This window comes from Pseudoliparis swirei, chromosome 2 (assembly GCF_029220125.1).
Source record: "Pseudoliparis swirei isolate HS2019 ecotype Mariana Trench chromosome 2, NWPU_hadal_v1, whole genome shotgun sequence".
In the NCBI taxonomy this organism is placed as follows: Eukaryota; Metazoa; Chordata; class Actinopteri; order Perciformes; family Liparidae; genus Pseudoliparis; species Pseudoliparis swirei.
Window position 1 is genome coordinate 16,664,780 of NC_079389.1, and position 22,192 is coordinate 16,686,971.

The 22,192-nt window shown below is 43.5% G+C and overlaps 1 protein-coding gene across 4 annotated transcripts in view; it reads left to right on the top strand.

The window, feature by feature from the left end:
- The first annotated feature begins 2,249 nt into the window (after positions 1–2,249).
- LOC130208722 (neuropilin-2-like) overlaps positions 2,250–22,192 on the top strand; it is an 88,005-nt gene continuing 68,062 nt past the window's right edge. For all 4 annotated transcript variants that reach the window (XM_056438007.1, XM_056438023.1, XM_056438016.1 and 1 more), the window contains exons 1-2: positions 2,250–3,141; positions 16,645–16,825. In XM_056438007.1, the coding sequence (XP_056293982.1) occupies positions 3,066–3,141; positions 16,645–16,825 (257 nt within the window). In that variant the 5' untranslated portion in view covers positions 2,250–3,065. The remainder of the gene's footprint in view (positions 3,142–16,644; positions 16,826–22,192) is intronic.

Below are 22,192 nucleotides of genomic sequence, written 5' to 3' on the forward strand. Positions count from 1 at the left end.
GCCTCGGTCCATCTGGTGGGTTGTGTGAATTCAGAATGATTCAGAGGTGGCTGTGGACTCTTTTTATTTATTTTTTGCATTCAACAGGCTCTCCTCCCGGAGACCAAACCTTGGACTACAATCTTAAACCATTTTCATTATTTTCGTTTTAAATGAAGCACTGAAAATATTTAATTAAACACCATTAAACAAAAAGACTTGGCTGTTTTTTGCTCCTAAAATGGGACATTTTCAAGATTAAAGGATTAAAGTGGAACGTTGCATCGACATTGGCATGTGACTGCTCTGCGCTCTCATCACTTGAACGGTTCCAGTTGGCCTGGAAGGGTTTAGTTTCAGTGGAAGGACACAGGAAGAAGGGAGGTAGAGGGGTGAGAAGGACAGGTTACAGAGGTCGAACGACTAAAGGGAGTGAGTGCCCCCCCCCCCCCACACACACACATACTCTCTCTCTCTCTCTCTCTCTCTCTCTCGTGGAGCTGTCATGGAAAAATAACTTAATACCTTCAGACCTCCAGAGATGTTAGGACGCATCTGATTGACAGTTTGATGGTGTGTATCTGTGCCTGTGTGTGTGTGTGTGTGTGTCACATGTAACTGACCTGAGTGAGACCAGCAATTCACCTGCCTATACTGGTATAATCGCTGGCCTGTGCCAGTAAAAGTAAACCTGATCAGGAAATGCCGATCGGTAACTACTGTGATCAGCAACATAAGATCGCTTGAATCAGAAAAGTTCAAAGGGCTTTAAATAATTGTCACATGTTGTAAAGAAATTAATAAAGCAGCATTGAAGTGATTTTCTTGGCATAAAAGAAAAAGAGGTTTGAGCGGGTTTCTCTTCTTACAAGATAACTCAGTGCACAGCCTGATTTTCACTGACCGGTCACTGGCAACTTCAGCGGTGTCATTATGGCCGGCATGTGTGTCAGGGTGTGTCCTGGAAAGGCCAAGCGAGGGTCGTGGTTTGGTTAGTTCTTTAGACCACAAGTGTTAACGGTTACAGAAATTCAGATTCAAATTCAGTAAACCTAAATGCATTTTACCCCAGTTATATTACCCTTTGGCTATTTGCCCTTCAACCCCATTTCTTCAAGTGTGTGTCAGCGTTGTGTTGCTGTCTGTCTTTCTCCCCTTATTTAGATTCCATTCACCAGTGACCCATGTGCCCTTGCTGAGGAGCTTGTTTTCTCTGTCTTGCAGATAAGTGTGATTGTGTGTGTGGGCACGCAAAAGTGTGTGTGCATTTTTGCATCAAGTGCTCAGTCATTATTGCCCAATGGCTTTAACTGCATGACAAATAACTCTAAGTTGTTCACAGAAAATTAAATTCTGTTTTTAATCTTCATAGTATCAGTGAAGTAATTTAGATAATCAACAACTTGGGGGGCTGTAGCTCAGTGGGGCGAGTGGTCGTCCTGCAACCGCATGGTAGTCGGTTCGATCCCCACTATCCCCATTAGTTTCATGTCAAAGTTGCTCCCCATGCACTTCACAGCAGCCCACTGCTCCTTAATAACTAAGGATGGGTTAAATGCAGAGAATACATTTCATATATGGATATAACTCTATGTAATATGATGAAAAAGTATTGCCTTTTCTGAGTTAGTCATAAGCTTCCTTTCCATGTAGATTAGTGTGTCAGTTTGCACACCTGTGTTTCTGCTGTGATGCTGTAAACCAGCACCAGGTTAAATGTAAAGCTCATAACGCTGTACTGTGGGTCTCTCCTCTCCCGGGTTCTCCTTTTTCCACATCCCTCTATTCTCTTTAATATTACAGAGAAAGGTAGAGGAAGAAAAGAGAGAAATAAAAGAGGCATGGAGAGAGTATATCAGGACAGGACAGTGGCAGCAAATGGGAGAAAAAGTGGGAGACATGAGGTATAAAAATAATAATAATGAAATAGAGGGGGAGAGAGGGTAAGGCAAAGAGAGAGAGAGAGAGAGCAAGAGGGAGAGGGAAAGAGAGAGAGTGGGAGGGAGATGAAACTGCTCTTTAATCAGCGAGGGGCTATATGGAGGCGGGCCGAGGTGCCTACTGTAATCCGATACAAACTCGCGCGCATGGCGTGCACGCACGCCGAGATAGGGGACTGAGTGAGCAGTCCTGCTCGCTGCCACTAACCCGGCGAATATTAGAGGGGAAGGAGCGCACTGCCGGAGCTGCCGGCCGAGGGAACGAGAGAGAGCGAGAGAGAAAGAGACATATACTGGACGTCAGAGAGAGAGGGGGGAGAGAGACAGCACAGAAGAGCGTGTTTCAGCGAAGAAACGCACAGTTTGCAGGAGGAGAGCGGAGAGGCTGCACGCTCATTTTCTCCCGATCAGTTTTACGCACGCACGCCGGAGCTGCCTCCTCTCAGAGATCTCGTGTTATCTTTTGCGCTATCGATACTGTTTATTAGGAGGATAATCTATGGGGAAATATTTTTTTACTTTCCCAATCACATGTGCTTTTACCAAGTAAACGCTCAATCGGGAGAGAGAACCCGAGCAAGAGATTTTCGGATATTTTATCGAGACGAAGAGGAAACACTTTTTCTGTTTTTGTTTTGGTCAAAACCTGAAAGTCTTCGGCAAATGTTTATGTTGGTTTCTGGTGGTTTCAACCAGTGATTTCTACTTTGTTTGAAATTCATGATCGTGTCTGTCAGCGAGGTTTTTATTCCCACGCGCGCTGTGACTGACAGGGGACACGGTGCGCACGGCGATGGATTTTGAGGCTTTGAAGATGTGTTTTGAGTAAAGATTCTGCTGGTATCAGCTCAATTCGCGCAAATAAGTTTTTTTTTTAGAAGAAGAAGAAGAACAAGAAGCACACGTTGACAATTGTCGTACAAAAAAGTAGTGTTCAATCAGGGCGATATTCTTGGAGAGCCCGGTGGACTCAATCTGGCATTTGTGGAGGATTTTGTCCACTACCGCTGTTGCGCTTCAAATAAATAAAACACTGTGGAAAGGAAGAGGAACAGAGGACTCTGGACTGCAACGTTGACTCCGATATACAGACTAAAACCACAGATTAAGAGAAGAGGTGTTTTTTCTCCAGATCCGAGGGGAAAGATGGATTTATTCATATGGCTTTGTGGATGTTTACTGGCTGTTCTCTTGCCTTCAGCAGTCAGAGCCGATGAAGGAGGTGAGTTTGACACTTGTTCTACCCGCTCAAATCACACAGTCACACGTAGGTGTTACATGGAAATTAAACCGCTTCTTTTCGTTCTTTTTTTTAAGAGAACTTTTTTCCCGATCCAAATTACAAGTATGGAGTCTATGAAACATATTGGAAATGTTGTGTTTCGTTTGGAACAATTGTTGTGTTTTCCCCGGCAAACCGTCATGTGTAATTCATGTAAAAATGAACACAAAACGCATTTGAAGCTCAACTTTCAGTCCCGTTCAAACATGTCGTTGATAATCTGAAGAGAGAGATGTCTCATTCTAATTCTCCGGCTTTGACCCATCCCGCTCGGGCGGCACCAGAGGCAGAGAGGTAAACCGAAAGTAAACAACATGTCGTTAATCAACAACGTAAACTAAAAACAATTTATTTAATCCAACACAACACGTAATTATTTTTCTAATAGACATTTGCGCCATTCGGCCGTTTGCGCGGACAACTAACAACTATAGCCTACGTCCCGCATGCTGGTTTCACTCCGTCATAAACACAAGTGTATTAATACCTGAGGGTCGCTGGGATATTGTCTTGGCTTTTTTTTTTTATCTTCATTTTATTCAATGCCTGTGCTCATCGGACTAACGCCAGTGCCAGCAGCGGTGTGTAGCTGCTCGTTCATTCAATTTCATTCAATTCAGTTTATTTTGTATAACCAAAAATCACAAATTACAAATTGACCTCAGAGGGCTTTACAATCTGTACACATACGACATCCCTGTCCCAGGACCTCACATCGGATCAAGAAAAACTCTCCAAAAAACAGAAAAAAACGTTCACGTGGAAAAAGGGAAGAAACATTCAGGAGAGCAAGAAAGGAGGATTAAGAGGGTCTTCATTGCGCTTGTGTTGATCTCACTGTGACATGTAGTCTTATTACATTACCGGGAGGATATTTCCCTCGAGGCAGTCGGCTTCGGACAACAGGGCAACCCGTAGGACATCTTCTTGTCGGTTGTGCGAAGAGCTGCATGGTGAGTCTGACCGGCGCTCCAGTCGCGCGGAGGTCCGAGGCTGCGGAGGTCTAGCCGGCACTTCCCAAGTCCGTGCGCGCGATGGGCTTTGTAGATGCATTGTGGCAAGGCAAAGGCGCGCGCTCATTGCGCTGCTCTAATGCGTTTAACGTAGGTCTTTGAACGTGATGTGTGCGTGCACGGACCATCTTTACGCACACGGCGAACACCAGACAACTGCTTTTAGGCACTGACCTTCTCTATTGCACAGAAAGGAGAAGTCGTGTTAGTGTTTTTGGTTAAAAGCAACCCAAACCGATTCCTTGTCAGAGCAGCACTACTTGCTGCTGACCGACCACAGGTGTGCTTGGAACCAGGACTACCTGTATCTTAAACTAATGGAGCTTTACTTGGTGTGGCGCCCCTTGCTTTCATGTATTTAAAAGCACTGAATAAAATCTCCTCAGTCTCTCATGTTTTCTCATATCTGTTGATGCAACAAAAGCAACAAGACTGATAACAGGTTTGAATCAATTTTGTTTCATCTCTGCTCAAGGCCCACTTCCTGCTTTGAGATACAGTATCCACAACAGAGGGAATTGAGAGGCAACTGTGGGGAAGTTTTTATTCTAGGTTTTATTGATTTATGGCTTATTTAGGAGCCTATCAGGGGCTTTTTGCAGATATCATGACTTGAATTGAGTGGCCAGTCTGTCAAATGTTGTTTTTGAGAAAACGGCATATAGTAAACAGGGGAGGCATTCTTTGAGATATGCACTGTGAACATGAGGTGATATGGCCTCAACATATTTATATCTTCACATATAATAGATAACTGCTAACACTGTATGTAAAATGTGAAGTGTTTCGAAGACTTGCTTATCCAGACCAATAACACACTTTTATTTGATCAACATCTTAAAATGTCACTGTGTATATTTCCTATCAAAGTAAGAAGTGCGAGTTAGGTTTTATTGAACAGCGAATATCCAGAGGGAAGTCGTGGTGCTTCGGGAAAAAGTGAGATTAACTTCAACAGCAGTAACAGGGTTGGTTTCCCTTCCACCTTCTCCCACCAGTCGGCACTGCTTGTTTTAAACAAATCTTCACATCACCAAGTTCTGCTTTTAACCATGACTTGGACTTTGATATTCTGATATATTTTTTCTGACAATATAACTCATTTTGTTCTGGGGACTTGATCAAGCTCTCTTTCGGGGTGTATGCAGACACACTTGCTCAGCATCAGGCTGTGTAGGATGAAGCTTCCTCAGCAGTAAACCTTCCCAGATGCCTCTGCGCCGCTGTCTCCGGAGATATGAGCAAGGCAAGCATAGTGAAAAGTGTATTTATATATGGATGTATATATATATATATATATATGAGAGAGAGAGAGAGAAAAAGGGAGGGGCAGTAGGGAGGGATCGAAGTAAAGGGGAAGTAGCAGAGACAGAAACAGGCAGAGGGAACGAAACGGAAGAATTATTTTGTAGCCTCGCTGTTTGATCTGCTTCTTTATTCCATTTGATCACAGCTGTGCCTGCAAGAGAGATAAACGGACATAATTGGCCACTCAAGACCAGCTGTCTGCCTCCATGTGTCTTTGCTGAAATATGCTGGATGATGAAACAGGCTCAGTGCAATGCACAGTGCGAGAAGCTATAGGGGTGACTGGCCCACAGGTATGCACTCGGGACTGGTTCATGAGACTGTTTTTGAAAGTCAGTCGGAAACAGAGGGGAAGATATATATTGTCAGCTTTTGGGTGGAAAAAGTCAACAACTCCACTCTCTCTCTCTATAGACTTGTTTTAAATACGTTTATGTCCACCACCATGTATCCTCACTGAGACCAGGTTTCCTAATGCATTAGTTATTTTAGCCTGCAGCCTTCGTCCCACATCTAATGCAACCCGGTGCTGTGTATTAATTAAATGTTACATTGGTGGGGGTCATAATGCTTTGTAAGCTTCAATTGGCCATCAATAAAACAAACCATCCATGTCATTTGTTCACGCAGAGGGGTCGTATACCTGGTTTGAGCTCACGACATAATGGAATGACTAACTGCCTGTAACGCAGTCGTTCTGTGTACTTTAGAAAACATCAGTTATTACCCTGAAATATTAGAGATATTGTGGTTGTTTTATTAATAAGAACCTAACTTGTTCTTGTTTCCATGAGTAATTATTCAGTGCGTTTAAAGATTGGCAAGCATACTTCAGAAGGGAAAAACATCACTTGATTATGGCAAGCACAATTAAGCGAGTGAATGAACAATACTAGGACTATAAAAAGAAGGAAGCAATTCTGAAATCAGCTCATCCGTAGATGTTTGTTTCTGCATTTCCCATATCTGGTCATATTTTCCCATAATTGTTTGTTCTAAATCGCTGCAGTAGGTATTATCAGATTTGGTTCGACAATTCGCTGACACAGAAGGCCAGGAAACGCTTCACCAATATGGCTTGCACATTGAAACAAGGGAGCGATGAATAGAGAACGAGTGAGTCGAGATGGAGAGGAGGAGAAAGATGGAGAGAGAGAGAGAGAGAGGGGAATCGTGAGCGTGTGGCCGTGCCAAAGAGAGAGAGGGAAAGCGAGAGAGCATGAGAGGGCATTAGTTAAATAAGAGGAAAGCAGCAGAGTGTGAAGAAGTAGTTGAGTGGAGCCACCTGCAGTAAACCAACCCAGATTTATTCCTCCCTTTTGTAGAGCACAGGGGTAAAGCCAAGGTAAAGCATATTATTAATACAATACTCTGATTATAGCTCAGGCAAAAAGGCAATTCTCTAAATGATTATCTTGAGAATTAAATATATTATAGATGAAAAGATTAGTCGTCGTAGATATATACTGGATTCCTTACACTAGTGTGGAACGGACGCCTCTTTTTGAGACCACAGCACAAACCAGACGGTTTCTCTCACAATGAGGTCTGGTTGGACTTTCATTTTGTCTGTCTGTCAGTTGTTATCTATCTGTCTGTTGTCCGGTCTCTGTATGTCTTGACTTGCTGGTCGGCCGTTTACTCCACCTGCGTGTCTTCTCTTGTCGTTCACCTGTTTGCAGTTATATATCACATTTAGTCTGGATGCTTTTACGTTGTATCTCTGACATTATGTTTTTATTCTGTCCATTTTAACATTGTTCTCCCTTATTTTATTTGCTTTATCTGTAGATTGTATTTGTAATCTTATGTTTTTAGGTTTGTTCATCAGCAACATTGGGACTACAGATGAAAATTAGCCTCTTGGCTAACTCTGGCACATTTACTGCAATGTTTTTTATCAATGTGCACTGTCCCTTATTAAATAAACCATTAAAAAAAAAAAAATATATATATATATTCAAGAATAGCAGCCAGCTCGAATGAAAACATCAGTAAATGGCGATGATGAGGTTGAAGTGTTTTGTACGTGACACCTGAGTAGGCTGAGCCGCGGCAGACCGTCGTCAACATTTATTTCATTTGAGTGATCCTGCAGGGAGCAGGTGTTTTCCACCAGGTTTCAGGATTGAGGGTTATCCTCGTTCATCTCGTGATGCAGACCGATGTGGGTGTACCTCATCTCCTTTTTGAGGGAAATTTCCTCAAGAAAATACATTAGCCATTAGCCAAACCGAGAGGACATTAGCCTCCAAGTCATTAGAATAATAGGGTTGAACAACAGAGGGGCCGGTCGGCTGGCAACAACCTTGTTTGCAGTGAGCGAATAAACATTAAGAAAATTAACCTTCGACACCGTCTTTCTCGCTCGCTCTCTCTTTCTCTCTCCCCCCCCCCCCCCCTCTCTCTCTCTTGTCTATAAAAGGAAAGGACAATTAGTGGGTCCAGCAGGATTTTCTAATTACAGTTATCATGTCATTAGTAAACTGTTAGTATTCTAGTGTCTTCATTGGCCATTAGTAATGACTGGAGTAATTAGAGAGGGAGGCAGATCAGCGTGTGTTCTTGTTTTTGTACATTTATGAGGAACAAATGTCGTCGAAGGGAAAGAGGGACGTTTGACTGTCCTCACTGCTCCTTTACAACAGTCGCCCGCACAAATACGACTGTTTGTGTGTGTAAGCTGAGCCTTGTGTGTCCTCAGTGGTCCTTCCAGAGCCGTGGTGTGCCGGGCCACAGGTTGTTTTCCTTCTTCCCTCTCCCTTCACGCTGAATCATCCCCTTGTTTTCCTCTTTTCATGGCACTTCACCTCTGCTTTAATAGCAACGCTCTGTCTCTTTCTCCACACCTTACCTCTGAGTGTTTTCCCTCGCTCCGATTGGGAAACCTCCCTCACCTTCTGTTCGCTCACTTTGCACGGTGGGAATTTTTTTGTTTACATTTTCGTCCACGTTTTTACTCCCATCTGTGCTCACTGACTCTTTCAATCTGTGTTTTTCTCATCCTTTTTTCTATCTGCGCGGTAAGAGAATAAAGCTCCACTGTTTGAAATCCATTCACAGGGTTTGTTAGATCGTTTTCTTTTTTTTGTATATCTTTATTTAAAAGGGACCATGTACAGTTATAAACGTCACCATTTGATGCACTGTACCAGATTGTAGCTTCAGCTATTTTGCATCTGTAATCCCTTGACAGACCATAACAAACGTAACAATAGCACACAATACTCATCTTAAAAGGCTTATTTAGGCTGCGTTCGTTCAAAGGAATATACAAGATTTAGATTCCACTAATCAATTCAAATTCTACATAATAGACTCTTTAGTTTATTGGGACGACAATTATATTGATAAAGGTCCGAAGTTTTATTTTGTGTCAATCACATAGTAAACCTTTTCAAACAAAAATGTTCAAGATTCAGCAATGTTTCAAGTTTCTACTCAAAATAAACCTTTACTGAGGTTTACTTAGTTTTTTGGTGTACCTGAGCAACAAAACAACTTTTGATTGGGTTTACAATAGGTTTGTTATGTAAAATACCAATGTTTGTTACATAACGGGCATTAGTGATGAACAGTGAACTAAGTTACATGAATCGGTCTCGGTCACAGTCTGTGGTCTCATCCCTCCCAGCCGCCCGACGCCGACTTTATCGCTATTTATAGCGCGTCAGTTGCTTTGACCGTCTAATAATTACGCAGCTGGGTTTACATTGGAATTAGTGGAAAGCCCGGTGTGTCTCACACCGACACTTAAGGGCGCCTCTCTGCGCCGGTACCAGATTCATAGGGTCTATTAGAAGCGTTGAAAGACAGAGTACAAAACAAATGTAGAGAACAGTTTGCAACAGGGCTTTTCACACTGTATGGGATACAAGTCTGAAGAAGACTTTTCTTTTCTTTGCACCAGTCCTTAAAGTCTATTTAACTGTATGGACTAGATTGTCTGAGCACACAGCAAGGCCCAGTTCACTTCAATAAAAACTGAGGCGTGAACATGCAGAGTTGTAAATGACACACAGCATAGCGCTGGACCTCATGATCAATGGAATGATTAAAGCTAGACTTGAACAGGCCTGTATAAACACGATGTCAGCTGAAGTTACTAAGGACCAGATAAGAGGGGGGGGGGCCTTTCTGCTCTACAGGTCGATCAAACACAGATAGTAATGCCCTTTAAAGGCTCCTGTGATTATTAGTTAATATGAGACGGTCTTCCCAAGAAAAACAACAGCAAGTGTCCCAAGATCAGTGTTTACGCTCAAGTCACAAAGCCCACCAGCGACGGGAGCAGAGGGTTGGTTGTTAGGAACAAAGTCTGCGCAGGCAGGGGATCGGGCCTCACACGTGTCACATTATCACATCGTAAAACAGATTTATTTTTCAGCAGAGATTTGTTATGGTTTTGTAAGGCACGGACGGATGATGTCATTCTGCCCGCAGGCGGATCAGAAAATGCTCCTGTGTGTCGTTCTACAGCGGGCAGACAACGTATTTGGACATTTAATTTGTCGGACTTGCTGGATGCGGCAAAGTCTACACAGATTTCCTTTTATTCTAATTGCAAATCATTTATCGCAGTAAACGTGTGGACGTTGAAGCCATTGGTAGTTCAGTCGTCCACTTTGACTGATCGACCATGCAGCCGTGGACATCACCGGACATGTCCCCAAAACCAGTTCATCTAACCTGCAGCTGTTGCTCTCCAATCAAATTGACCATGACATCTACCTCTTCCTTCTCCACTGATCTTCTTTGTCCTCCTCCTCCTCACACTGTTCTCCTTCAGCTAGCTTTTCACTGACTCTCTGTTATTGATCTCTGTCTGTATCTTCCTTTATCCGCTGTCATATTCTCCCTCTCTATCTACGAAAGCCCTGTCGATCCGCTATGTCTTTGCTTGAGTTGAGAAGCTTCTTCTCATATCAGTTATTTTTCTGTTTCAATCACTCATCGTTCTTTCTTGTCCTTGTCTCTCTTCTCTCCATTTTCCCATCACTCTTTGTAGTCATCTGCCATCCCTCTCTCTGGTTTACACATCTCTGTTCTCGCTGTAGTTTTCCACTGTGGATTAATGCAGGGCACCTGGAGTAAAGCAATACCCCACCTCTTTGTGTGTGTAGGTGTGTGTGTGTGTGTGTGTGTGAGAGAGAGAGAGAGAGAGAGAGAGAGAGTCTATGTTTGGGAGAGAGAGTTGTATTTTCTGTCCAGTGAGCTTTTCTGAGCTGCTGACTTTCTCTTTTCGGATGATGAGAGACAGATGTTCTGGCATTGTGCTCGCTTTCTTTCTTTCCTCCTGATCGGCCTCCTCCTTCCTTTCTCTCTCTCTCTCTTTCTCTGTCTGTCCATTCCTGAGGTTCCCCAGGTCTCAATGACTAAAAGCTCTTTGGTTGTGATCCAAAGAAGACATTTCAGCCTGTTATTTTCAGTGTTTCTCACATCCCCAAAGACAGAGCTACACATGTATCTCTTTCTACCGTTTAAGGTAACGACGCCTGTAGTGCTCCACGAAGCAGGAACTGAATCCATCCGACTGGAAATGCTTTGTGAATAGTAAGAAATGCACAGGAATCGATGAGGATAATTAACCTCCCCACCCCATCCTTCAGGCTGTGATGCAGATGAAGTATGTATTGATTGATAAATGCAGGGACTTGTTTGCATCAAGGTCACAATGATGAGAATGTGAGGCCCACTGTGCTGTCTTGAGTGTCGGCGCCTGTGTTGAGTGTTGATGCCAAACAACAGCCCCGCTTCCCACATGCTCTTCGGTTAGCCGTGTGAGACGCGCATGCTCACTTTCATACACAAACACTTACTAAACCACTAATGCTTTCATTATGCACGCTGGCCAATGAAAATGAAGGCGGTATGGTCCAACAGAAGAGTTCTCACAGAGTACCAAAACGGTTGCGACATGCTGGAAAGTGTCTCTTTAGAGTCAGATCAGACTCCCTAATTGGATGGGAAATTAAACTGTGATAGAGCTAAAAAAACAAACAAGGTCAGGCAATTTGCATTTGGGGACAACAAACAAGGATCTAGATCAATTTCTCAAAGCAGTTCCAACTGGAACTGTGTGCGATATTTGTGTACCTCTGTGCTGTGCATGCAAGTTTTTATTACATTTCTGTACAGATGCATCTCTGTTGAGGTATGCGCATGCAGGGGAAAGTTGCTGAATAGGTGTTATCAGGATGCAATACTAAACGTGGTGGAGAGACATACATAATGCAGTGACCTGTCTTATATCCCTGCTTGACTGCTTAGCACCGTTTACTGCTCTATTGTGTGTGCGCGCGCCCGTGTGTGTGTGTGTGTGGTCCGAGTTCAATGACGTCCAAGCCAAAGAGATGTTCAGCGGTTTGTGTTTGTGCATTTTATTGTGAATATGTGCCCTAAATACAACCTCCCTGGATATGTTAGTGGAGTTGAGTATGGGGTCAAGAGGAGGAAAGAGTTTGTGTTTTATCTGTGGAGGACGGGCAAACTGAGACAGAGGAAATGTTGATAGTGGCTCTTCTGTTCCGGGAATTCAAACTCACTGGTGACGAAGTGTAAAGAGCGACAAAGCCTGCGTAAGCTTATGTGTGTGTGTGTGTTTAGGATGCGATGTCATGCATGCACTCATCACCTCTGTGTGTGTCACTTCCTGCCCTGTTTGGATGTGATAAACGTTGAAGGACGTTGTGTGTCTGGAGATTGATAAAACCTCTGAGCAGAGCGGACGCACCCCTTCATGCACACACAGCGTCTGCCTCTCCAACACACCGGCCTTATTCGTCAGACACTTGCAGGCGTTGTTTTTACCGGTTGCACGCCAGAGGTGAACACAGGAGAGCAGCGTGCAGTTAGTCTGAGTACAAATATAAAAGAATTGCATGAAAAGAAAATTGACAATGACACCAACGTTTGTGCCACATTTCATCAACAGATATTATGAGAATAATGTGGCTAGATGTGCACATCTGTGTGATGTGCTGTCATCAAAAATGCACATATGTTTCATTGTACTGGATATATACACTTTTTATTAATCCCCAAGGGGAAATTAGTTCTCTGCATTTAACCCATCCTTGGTTATTAAAGGGTACCTGTAGTGCAAAACAACAACGTGCTACATCCATTCGGCGCATCAAATAAATCATATTTACCCCGCCGCTATTGTCAACAAGTCACGCATAGCCCGAGGATTTACATTTCTTTGTCAACATTCCGAGTCCGTGAACGCTTCAGGGCGCAGCCATTTTGCTAGTTATTTACTCATGTCAAAGCTAACTATGACGTTGAGTCGTTGAAAGGAATTCAGCCAATCCGGAGCCACTTCTACACGCGTTGCTTCTTGGGATAGATCGGTGGCCTCAAGAATTACACAATCTATATCAGGAGTGCTCAATACATCGATCGCGGCGACCTGCCAGTCGATCGCGCGTAGTATTGGTAGATCGCATGACATTAAAAAAAATTGGCCCGCCCCCCTGTCACTTTCTCTATAGCGCCACATTACAGCAGCAGCATGTCATTTCTGTCTCTACGTGTTGCGTTAACAGTCCTCTGCCCGCCGTAGCTCCCGACACCGGTTTGCGCGCATCGGGACGGACGGAGCAAAGAAAAAGTCACTAGCACCCCCGAACATGTCGGCCGAACATTGCATCAATGAAAGACATCTCCAGCGCTGGCTTATGCGCGATGTAGCTCTCAAGCTCACGCTTTTGTGTGAAGCAGATGAGGTCTAATGTCACTATATCATCGGACATAAGTTCGTGCTCTTTACAACAAATGCACTCTATGTCTGTTTTTTGTGGCACACATTTCCCACAACTGCACCAAACGTCCGCCGACTTGCGTGCACGGTCCGCACGGTGAAGCATCTGGACCGGCGGTCCTTCGGCATCAACTTCATCAGAATCATCGCTATCATCGCTGTCACAATTCACTAAATGGGGATAGTCTGCTTTTAAAGGTTCAAACAAGTATCCAGTTGCTGAATCAGTCCATATTCTCAATCTCTCAGCATTTGTTTGCGAGCGCTCGACGTTGTTTATATTGGTATCTGAACACATCCGCTGTGGCTGGCTGTCGATCTCTCAACGATTTGACGTCACACCACCCGCGACATATTCAAGCTCCAGTGCAATGTCGCATGTCAGAGTTGAGGACTTTGAACAGCCTAAACTACGTATTGTTATTGAATACTGGACCGTCAGTGCATGAATAACCTTTAGAAACACATTATCTTTTGATCTGGCTACATATTCGTTTTCACTACAGGTACCCTTTAAGGAGCAGTGGGCTGCGGTGAGGCGCCCGGGGTTCAGTGCCTTGCTCAAGGACACTTCGACTTGCAGAGAGCGGGGATCGAGCCCACGACCTTGCGGTTGAGGGACGGCCCTCTTACCCCACTGAGCTACAGCCGCCCCAAGCTTGTATAGGTGTGCATGTTGTTGTGCCCACCCCCTCTAGTGTCTATCCAGGAAATAATTACCCCCCACTGTCTCTTTCGGAGTTTCATCTGGGGACTGAATCTAATGAAAACACATTTGCACTCCTCTCATTTTCAGACCTATCCCAACTAAGTAACAACACCTAAGTATGCATCATAAGTCCCCGACCAATTTGGTTATCAACCAATGACATTTCTTCAACAACCCGAGATGTTTACCCCTCGCGCAGCAAATGCCAGATTTTAGCCCGCTGCGCCGTGAGCTAAAAGTGGTGTTTGGCTGATGCTGCTGTGAGATTCCAGAATGGTTAAACACTAATCCAGGTGGTGCTGAGACGAAATGCGTCCGACCGGGTTACATAGTCCGTGTAACGCTACTCCTGTATTACTGTATGTCACCAAGGAGATTGGAAACCGATAGCAGGAGATGGACACGACTAGTTGGCTCACAGCAGGACGGAGGAGGCAGAGCGACACAGAGCGGTGGCCATGAATTACTTGCAGGCCGCGTGAGGTAGACACTAGATATAGATGCCAAAGTGTCAATCACTCTGTGTGCCGTGTATTGACCTCCACTCTAATCCTCCCTTCCTGACTCTTAAGTGTATATGTGTGGGCATGTATGCAGACAGGATTAAAAAAAGAAGAGATTTTAGATGCTTGTGTTTAATTTGTTATGAATGTGGTGTCTGATAAAGTGTTTATGCAGTGTGTGTTAATGTTTGCATGTGTGACTCCTCTCAGAGTAGGTTTACAGTAGCCGCTCTATTTATAGTGTTAAAATATGTGGTGTTCTGCTGAGTGGTTTGACTTGGCTATGTTACCCCCACTCAGCACAGTGGCAATAAATAAAACGTCATACAGCACAGACCAAAACTTTGCACATGGTTTCTTTCTCTCTATGTTTGGGTGAGGAAGGTTTATTGTTTCAATCAGGACATTTAGCCCTGATTGAAACAATAATACAGACCGTCAGAGGCGTGCTTGTGTGTTTGTTTTTTCCTCTCGTCAACAGGAAATTATCTATGAGAAATTATTCTCACCGGACAAATTCTTCCCAGCAAGCGACCGCGATCATCGCTGTTTTTATTAGTATAACCTGGTTCATCATTAGGCCAACATATTTGTTTAAAAATGCATCTGCTATTTTTCCCTACTGGCTCCTCAAACTATGAGTAGCGCAACCTGCTGCGGTTAACCTCAAAACCGGCACCAGGGCTTTTAAGGTTTTTGAGCTACATATCAAAATTAGATTATTAAATCAACATTGGTTTATACAACAGGATTGTTATTATGGACTATTTGACCACTGAAGTAATTTTCTGTTTGTTTTAATTATGCTGTCGTCTTGTCCAGGACTCCAGAAATACTTCTTCTTTTTTTAAATCAATTGGAATAATCCGTTAAAATCAAGGTTGAATAATAATAAAAAATATAAACAGGCAGATGGTGGCTCATGCTGTGCAATTATATTGGAAGGGCTTGTACTTTACAAAAATGGCTCTCAATGTAATCCACCATGATGATTTTACTTGAGTTGTGCAGATGTTAAACAATGACGAAATTCAGCTCATGTTCAAAGCCTGAACAGTCAATCAAACAGGGCTGCCAGCATGGGTGTACAATAGATGCTATAGATGTAATACAGTAGAGTTGTGTGTGTGTGTGTGTGTGTTATGCCGTTGGGTGTGATTGATATATATGAGTTACCCCGTCGATGTCGGGGTACATCTGCGGCAGTGAATGACTGGCATTGTTTGTGACACCACGCAGACTTATGACTGCTGACAAGTGGATCCGCTCTGTGACAGTAGCTGTGGCATCTGGAGGACTCGTTCACTATGTGTGTCTGTGTGTGTGTGTGTGTGTGTGTGTCAGACTTCATGGGTCAGAAAGGACTCTTTGTACGTCGAGATGCCGAGTCGACCTTTCACAACTACGTCCACATAGACAACGCTCTCCGTTGTTCCTCATATCCTGTCTCTGCAAACACAACTTTTATCTGCATTTTATAAGCGTTGAACATTTCCCCAAGTGTGAAATATTGCTTAATAAACAAATATGTAAGAAAAGTAAATCATTTGAAGGAGTTTATAGAGAATGTTGACTTTGCTTCTGGTCAGTCGTGATAAGCATCAACCCAGATGGTATTCTACACTTGCATCAGGAGGGACGTGACTATTGTTGCATGTGGTTATTGGAGGTTTATCTGATCACTCTTTCTATGGCGCCTCTTTTTTAATAAAATATTCTGTATTTTGGGAGTAATTTATTTCTTCACCCCCTAATAGTTCTCTCAAACGTCTGCCTTATATTCTCCTATCCGTTTGTCTGATTTTAGCACTTTGGGAAAAACAAATCAATGTCTGATGTGTAAACTTGCGTATTGACCAATGGAAAGATATTGAGCATACTTTCATCAATCCATCGAGTACTTTCCGTATCGTACAGGGAGATTTCCATATTACACAAGGTGATATAGTGCAGGGGGACCTTTTGCAACGTAAAGCTCACTTCTGATTGTTGAACATTTCCGAGGACCACCTTCTACATACACGAGGCCCACTGGAATCGCTGATTGAGTGGCCGCAGAAAAAATAAATTGAATTCTGCATTCACCTGACTTTTGTGTAAGACAGTGATAATGATTTTGCTCTCTCTCTCTCTCTCGCCATCCAGTGCCTGAGCCATGCGGTGGCTATTTAGATGCCAGCGATGCCGGCTACATCACCACCCCCGGCTACCCGCTGGAGTACCCACCTCACCAGAACTGTCGCTGGGTCATCACAGCACCTGAGTCCTCCCAACGCATCGTCCTCAACTTCAACCCACACTTTGAGATCGAGAAACTGGACTGCAGGTAAAAACAGGATGGATGAGTGGATGGATGGGTGAGTGGATAGATGGATGGGTGGTTGGCAGCGTCTATGGATGTATGCATGGATGGATAGGTAGGTGGATTTTAAAGCCATGGGATGGGCAGCAAACTGAGGGATATGGTGAAAAAAAAAAGAGTAAAAAAAACAAAGGTTATTGTTTGTTTTTTACTGCAGACTTTTCTTGCTGTCTCTTTGGATCTTCTGCGTCTCTGTGTGAGAGTTGGTGTATTTGGTGTTGGTGTATTCGGTGAACTTCAGCCCACTCTCCTCCTGTTTCTCTGGCTTTAGCTATCCCATAATAATCACTCTGCGATCTCCCTTGGCCCCCTGTCTCTAATTATCAAAATCTAATCACAACACATTTACTGTTCCAGGACGTTTTTTTCACACTTTGGAAGAATTAACACAGATTAGAGGATTTGGTGTCCATCATTGTTTTTGGGCTGTTTGGCTTTGGTTTCACAGTGAAGCTGAAAGAAAGAACACAGACATCAAGAAAAACATGGCATGCTGGGAAATCATGGGAAATGCAGGCAGACATGAATCCTATTTAAGCTTACAGAAGGAGTGATCGTAGTAAAATTGTATATAGCTTATAAGAGACTTTAAAGTATATGAAAGAGTATTCAAGCATTAAAAACGGTCTCACTGAGCTTTTTGAGGCAACAAGTGCAATAGTTTCTGAAGATTTAAGTTAACACATTATAAAAGAATATAAAATTGTGATCCATTTCCCAGACACGGACACAGCTGCAGCTTCTAAATTGGCAATTATACCAACAGTCAGGCACGTGCACAGACATTTTGGGGGGCAGGTGCTCAAACCAAAAAAAAGGGCACCCAATGCCAAAATGCCAGAGTTCAAGCATTAGCAGCAATACACCGATGAAGCTGTCCTCGACCTGCGTTTCCTCTGGGCAGCATCAGACCGCTAGCTTACATTTTCTTTATGAATAAAGATGAATTATTATATAGCAACAACAGTACAAGTGTTCTGATTGGTTAATGGGTCGTCATCCCAGCCACGTATTGCCCTCCTGGTCTGATACGGATCCGTATTGCCCTCTTACGTCATTTTCAAAATGAGCGATATTGATAGACATCAACAGCCAAGAGCAGTGGTTCTCAAACTAAGGCCCGCGGGCCGGATACGGTCCGCCTCCACATTTGGCCCGGCCCTCTGAACAATACCAGAGTCAGTCAGTCTGGCCACGCAAATCCAACTAGCCCCTGTTAAATAGAACGGAATAAGAATTCTCTCTGTCTCTCTCTCTCTTCTCTCTATCTCTCTCTCTTCTCTCTCTCTCTCTTCTCTCTTCTCTCTCTCTTCTCTCTTCTCTCTATTCTCTAAATATAACTAACATCAGTAAACAGCTGGACAAGGCTTTGAAATCACGGATTTCGTGAGTTTTTGTTTGTTTATTTGTTTAGGAAACGTCGGACCAGTTGTGACGTCATGTTTTCAGCAGCGCTAATGTTGTGGTTGATTTATCACCAAACAACGTCAGGGGACAAACACCGTCATGACCTGTTTGTCTGGTGCTGCGGGTCAGAGGAGAAGGAGGTGCAGCCGTTTGGTGGCACGAGGAGCACTGCGCGGAGGAGGAAGTGGAGGAGGAGGAGGAGGGAGGGGCGCGGCGGGGGGAGGGGGCTCGTGAGCGCCGCGGAGCATGTCGGGGAGAAATTCTCACAATAACTCAAATAAATGCCCCGTCGGATATTAAAACACGTTTGTGGGGAGTTTATGACAGAGAGAGTAACTTTTATTCTTAAATACTGATGAATGAAAAAAAAGTGGCTCCAGCAAAAAGGGCACTTTTCTCATCCAGGGCAAAAGGGCTGGTGCTTGAGCACCACTAGGGCTCTATCTGTGCACGTGCCTGCCAACAGTACAACAATATGATTACACATCTAACATTTATATAGCAAAACCAATTAGTTTATCAACAACTGCAGTGCAGAAGGACATTTTAAATGTTCTAAAAAAATGTGGGAAGATGCTGTGGAAGACATCAGAATGCACACACAACACAAACACATGTTAATGTTCTTCTGTCTTTTGCCTTAAAACGAAAATGCTGGCCTCTCCAAGACCATCATAACATGTATGAATGCGCCCTACACATCGTAGCCTAGAAACAAGACCACTGTCTCTCAGGAATCTAATGGGTACTATGAACGTAAAGAGACGCATACAAACCTACTGACACACACACACACACACACACACACACACTTTACCCCCCTCTCATGTTATTTCTCTGTTCCGGTGCTTTCCCCGGCCAGTTAGCTGTATCAATTATAGATGGGTGAATTTCCCCACTCAGATGTACCAAAATCACATTTCTTTGTTGGAATTGAAGCATCAATATTTCACTGGATGGCTGTTTGATGAAAAACTGAAAGGTTAAAAAAGACCCGCTGTGCTCTGCTCTGTTTTACTTTACTTTCGTACTGTGCTGTGGAAATGAAAAACACACTTCCCTGTCTCCCTGTCTTTGTCATTGTCGTTTTTCAGTTTTATTCTGCAGTTGTTATCCTCGGAACAGCCTCAGTAGATTCTCTCTCTCTCTCTCTCTCTCTCTCTCTCTCTCTCTCTCTCTCTCTCTCTCTCTCTCTCTCTCTCTCTCTCTCTCTCTCTCTCTCTGTCCACCCCACTGACTCACTTTCCCCATCCATTTAAAGGCCACTAGTTTCCAAGGAGGAGGAAATCTGGCTCTGCTGCCAGAAACAATAGACTCTGACTTATTTATTATGTGTTTGTGGGCTTTTTTGGTTTAAGTTTGCTTCCAGTCATGACAAGTTACAATCTCTGAGAAGTAATTGTCAAACCATGGCAGTAAGCGTGAGATATTTGCAGTGTTGGTGGTAACAACTCAACTCTAATAGGCTGTTATTTACAAGTGTCCTACAGCGCAGAGCTATTTAAGTCTGTGGGGGCCCAACGCCTGCAGTGTGTGTCTGTGGTTGCTGAAATTGAGCTGTTAGGTTCAGAGGGCAAAGAGGCTAAGGAGAAGAAGCAGTGGGTGCGTGTGTGTCTCCGTGGGGTGGGGGGGGACACAACCAGTATCGCTGTCTCAATGTCAGTTTTTACTAATTTGCCCCACTTTTAATCACACAGTTCACACATTTACCCCTCTCAAATCATCAGATTCACTGAACATGAACATTATCATTATCAAGGAAAGTAAGAATCTGGTGATATTTAAAAAAAAATTTAAAGACATGACTTTGGACAAGTACAGACGTATCAGCATTGATGACGCATCATAAGTAACGGATAATGGGGACAAGCTTTTTTGTTTTTGTTTTGTTGATTGTTTTATGTATATGTAGGTATGTGTGTGTATATATGTTTATATGGGTGTGTGAATTTGTATGCATGTGTATATGTTATATATATATATAGGTATATGTAATGGTTCTCTAAAATAAGTATTTTCATGAAAGCATAGGTTAGGGCACTATAAGCTTGATAGCTTCAGCCTTGACCCTTTCGGTCGGCCACTTTCTTCTTTTGTTGAAATTTTGATTTTTGTATAGTATTGCTGATCGAAATAAACTAAACTAAACTAAACTAATATGTTTCTTTTGTCAAGTGTCTAAACGACAGCTTCGAGCGACAGATGAAGGCTGTTAATCCTCAGTTTATGGACACAGACACATCTTGTCGAGATAGATGTTGTAGACAAATACTACATTACGAAGAGGCACTATTCCTCTGTGCATCACATAATAAAAAATGACGATGTGGTAGCAGCCGTCTTGCACCAAAAACATTTATCAACGCACGCAAGCAAAACAGCGCTGTTATGAATCTGCATGCCCCGGTCCAGGCAGGGGAGTTCTCTTTTTACTATGACACTATGTTGAAGCAATTTAATCTATTATGGTCCTGATTGCAATTTAAATTGCTAATCTGTAATCTATAACGTATCGCATTTTGTCAAGCACTCTGCCGACTCTGCAGGCAAAAATCGATGCCGAGGTGGTCGGACGGAGAGAGATGTTTTCACTAGGAATCATATACAGTGGCAATTTAAGTGCGGCGAGACAGCTGGAGGGAGCGAGAGGGATGAAAAGGAAGCCTGTGCCCCGGCTACGATCAGCAAAGCCGTGGTCAATCATGACTCACCATGACTTCCCCTTCCCCTTCACATGGCGGGCACCACGGTAGTCCATCTTTGGCTTTTTTCTCTCCAGCTTAATTTGCAGTAACGGTTGATAAAAGCTCTCAGGTCTGCAACTGTTCAAATAAATGTCTACAGTATTTCATCCAACAGAGCCGTATGTCTTGTGTGACTTTTATTAGTGAACACACCTCCAAGAATCAGAGAGTATGTGCTGACACTGGAACGTCCCTCACAACCTCTTTCTGCAGTTATTGTACGATCACATTCACTTGCAGGTGTCGTCAGCCACTTGAAGGAATACTTTGATATTTGGGGAAATATGCTTATTTGCTTTCTTGCCAGGAGTTAGATGCAAAGATGGATACACTCTTGTGTCTCAGAATGGTATCGATCCTCTCCTCGAAGTCTTGGCTCAAAGTATTTCTTTAACCCTGGACATTTTTTAAGATGTATTCCTTCTTTACTTATAGTCTTTTAAGAACTTTATTGAGAATTTGGAATAGAGTAAAGCTTGAATTATGTATGATGCAGATTCATTTGCTCCATGTGGCAACTGACAAGACAAGTCGGGGGGTCAAAATCCTTCTTTTTTTTAAACACTCTTTAGCCTTTTGCACCAGTCGTTCGTTGTCTGCTTCACATTTTCCTCTGAGCTCACTGCACTGCTCGGTCTCAGAAAGCAAGATCTCTATTTGGAGTGTTTGAAGAGACCACACACACACACACACACACACACACACACACACACACACCTACACGCACACACAGCTGCTGAGGGAAAAGTGCAGCGTCAGGGTCTGTTGAGGGCAGGTTCAAATCATCCTGACAGCTACCTCCTCTCCTCTTTCCTCCAGGCTCTTCTCTCCATTCATCTCACCCTTCCTCACCTCTCCCGCCCCCTCACCACTGGACCCCATCTATCATCTTTCATCTGCTCTTGTGCCTTGCTCTCTCCCACCTCCTAATCCCTCCGCCTCCCCGCACGCTTGTTTCTTCATCACATCTCAACTCCTCCTGTCTTCCTCTTCTTCAATCTCTCTCATCTAATGTCTCCCCTTCTTTCCTTCACTTCCCTCGCCTTCTTTGCTCCTCCTCACCTATACATCCTCTCGCAGCGTGCCAATCTTTTCATTATTTAACTTTGCATATGAGAAAACACATGCAGGCAGAGAGCCAAATGCCCCACTCTGTCTCCCTTTCTTATTTGCTTTTCTC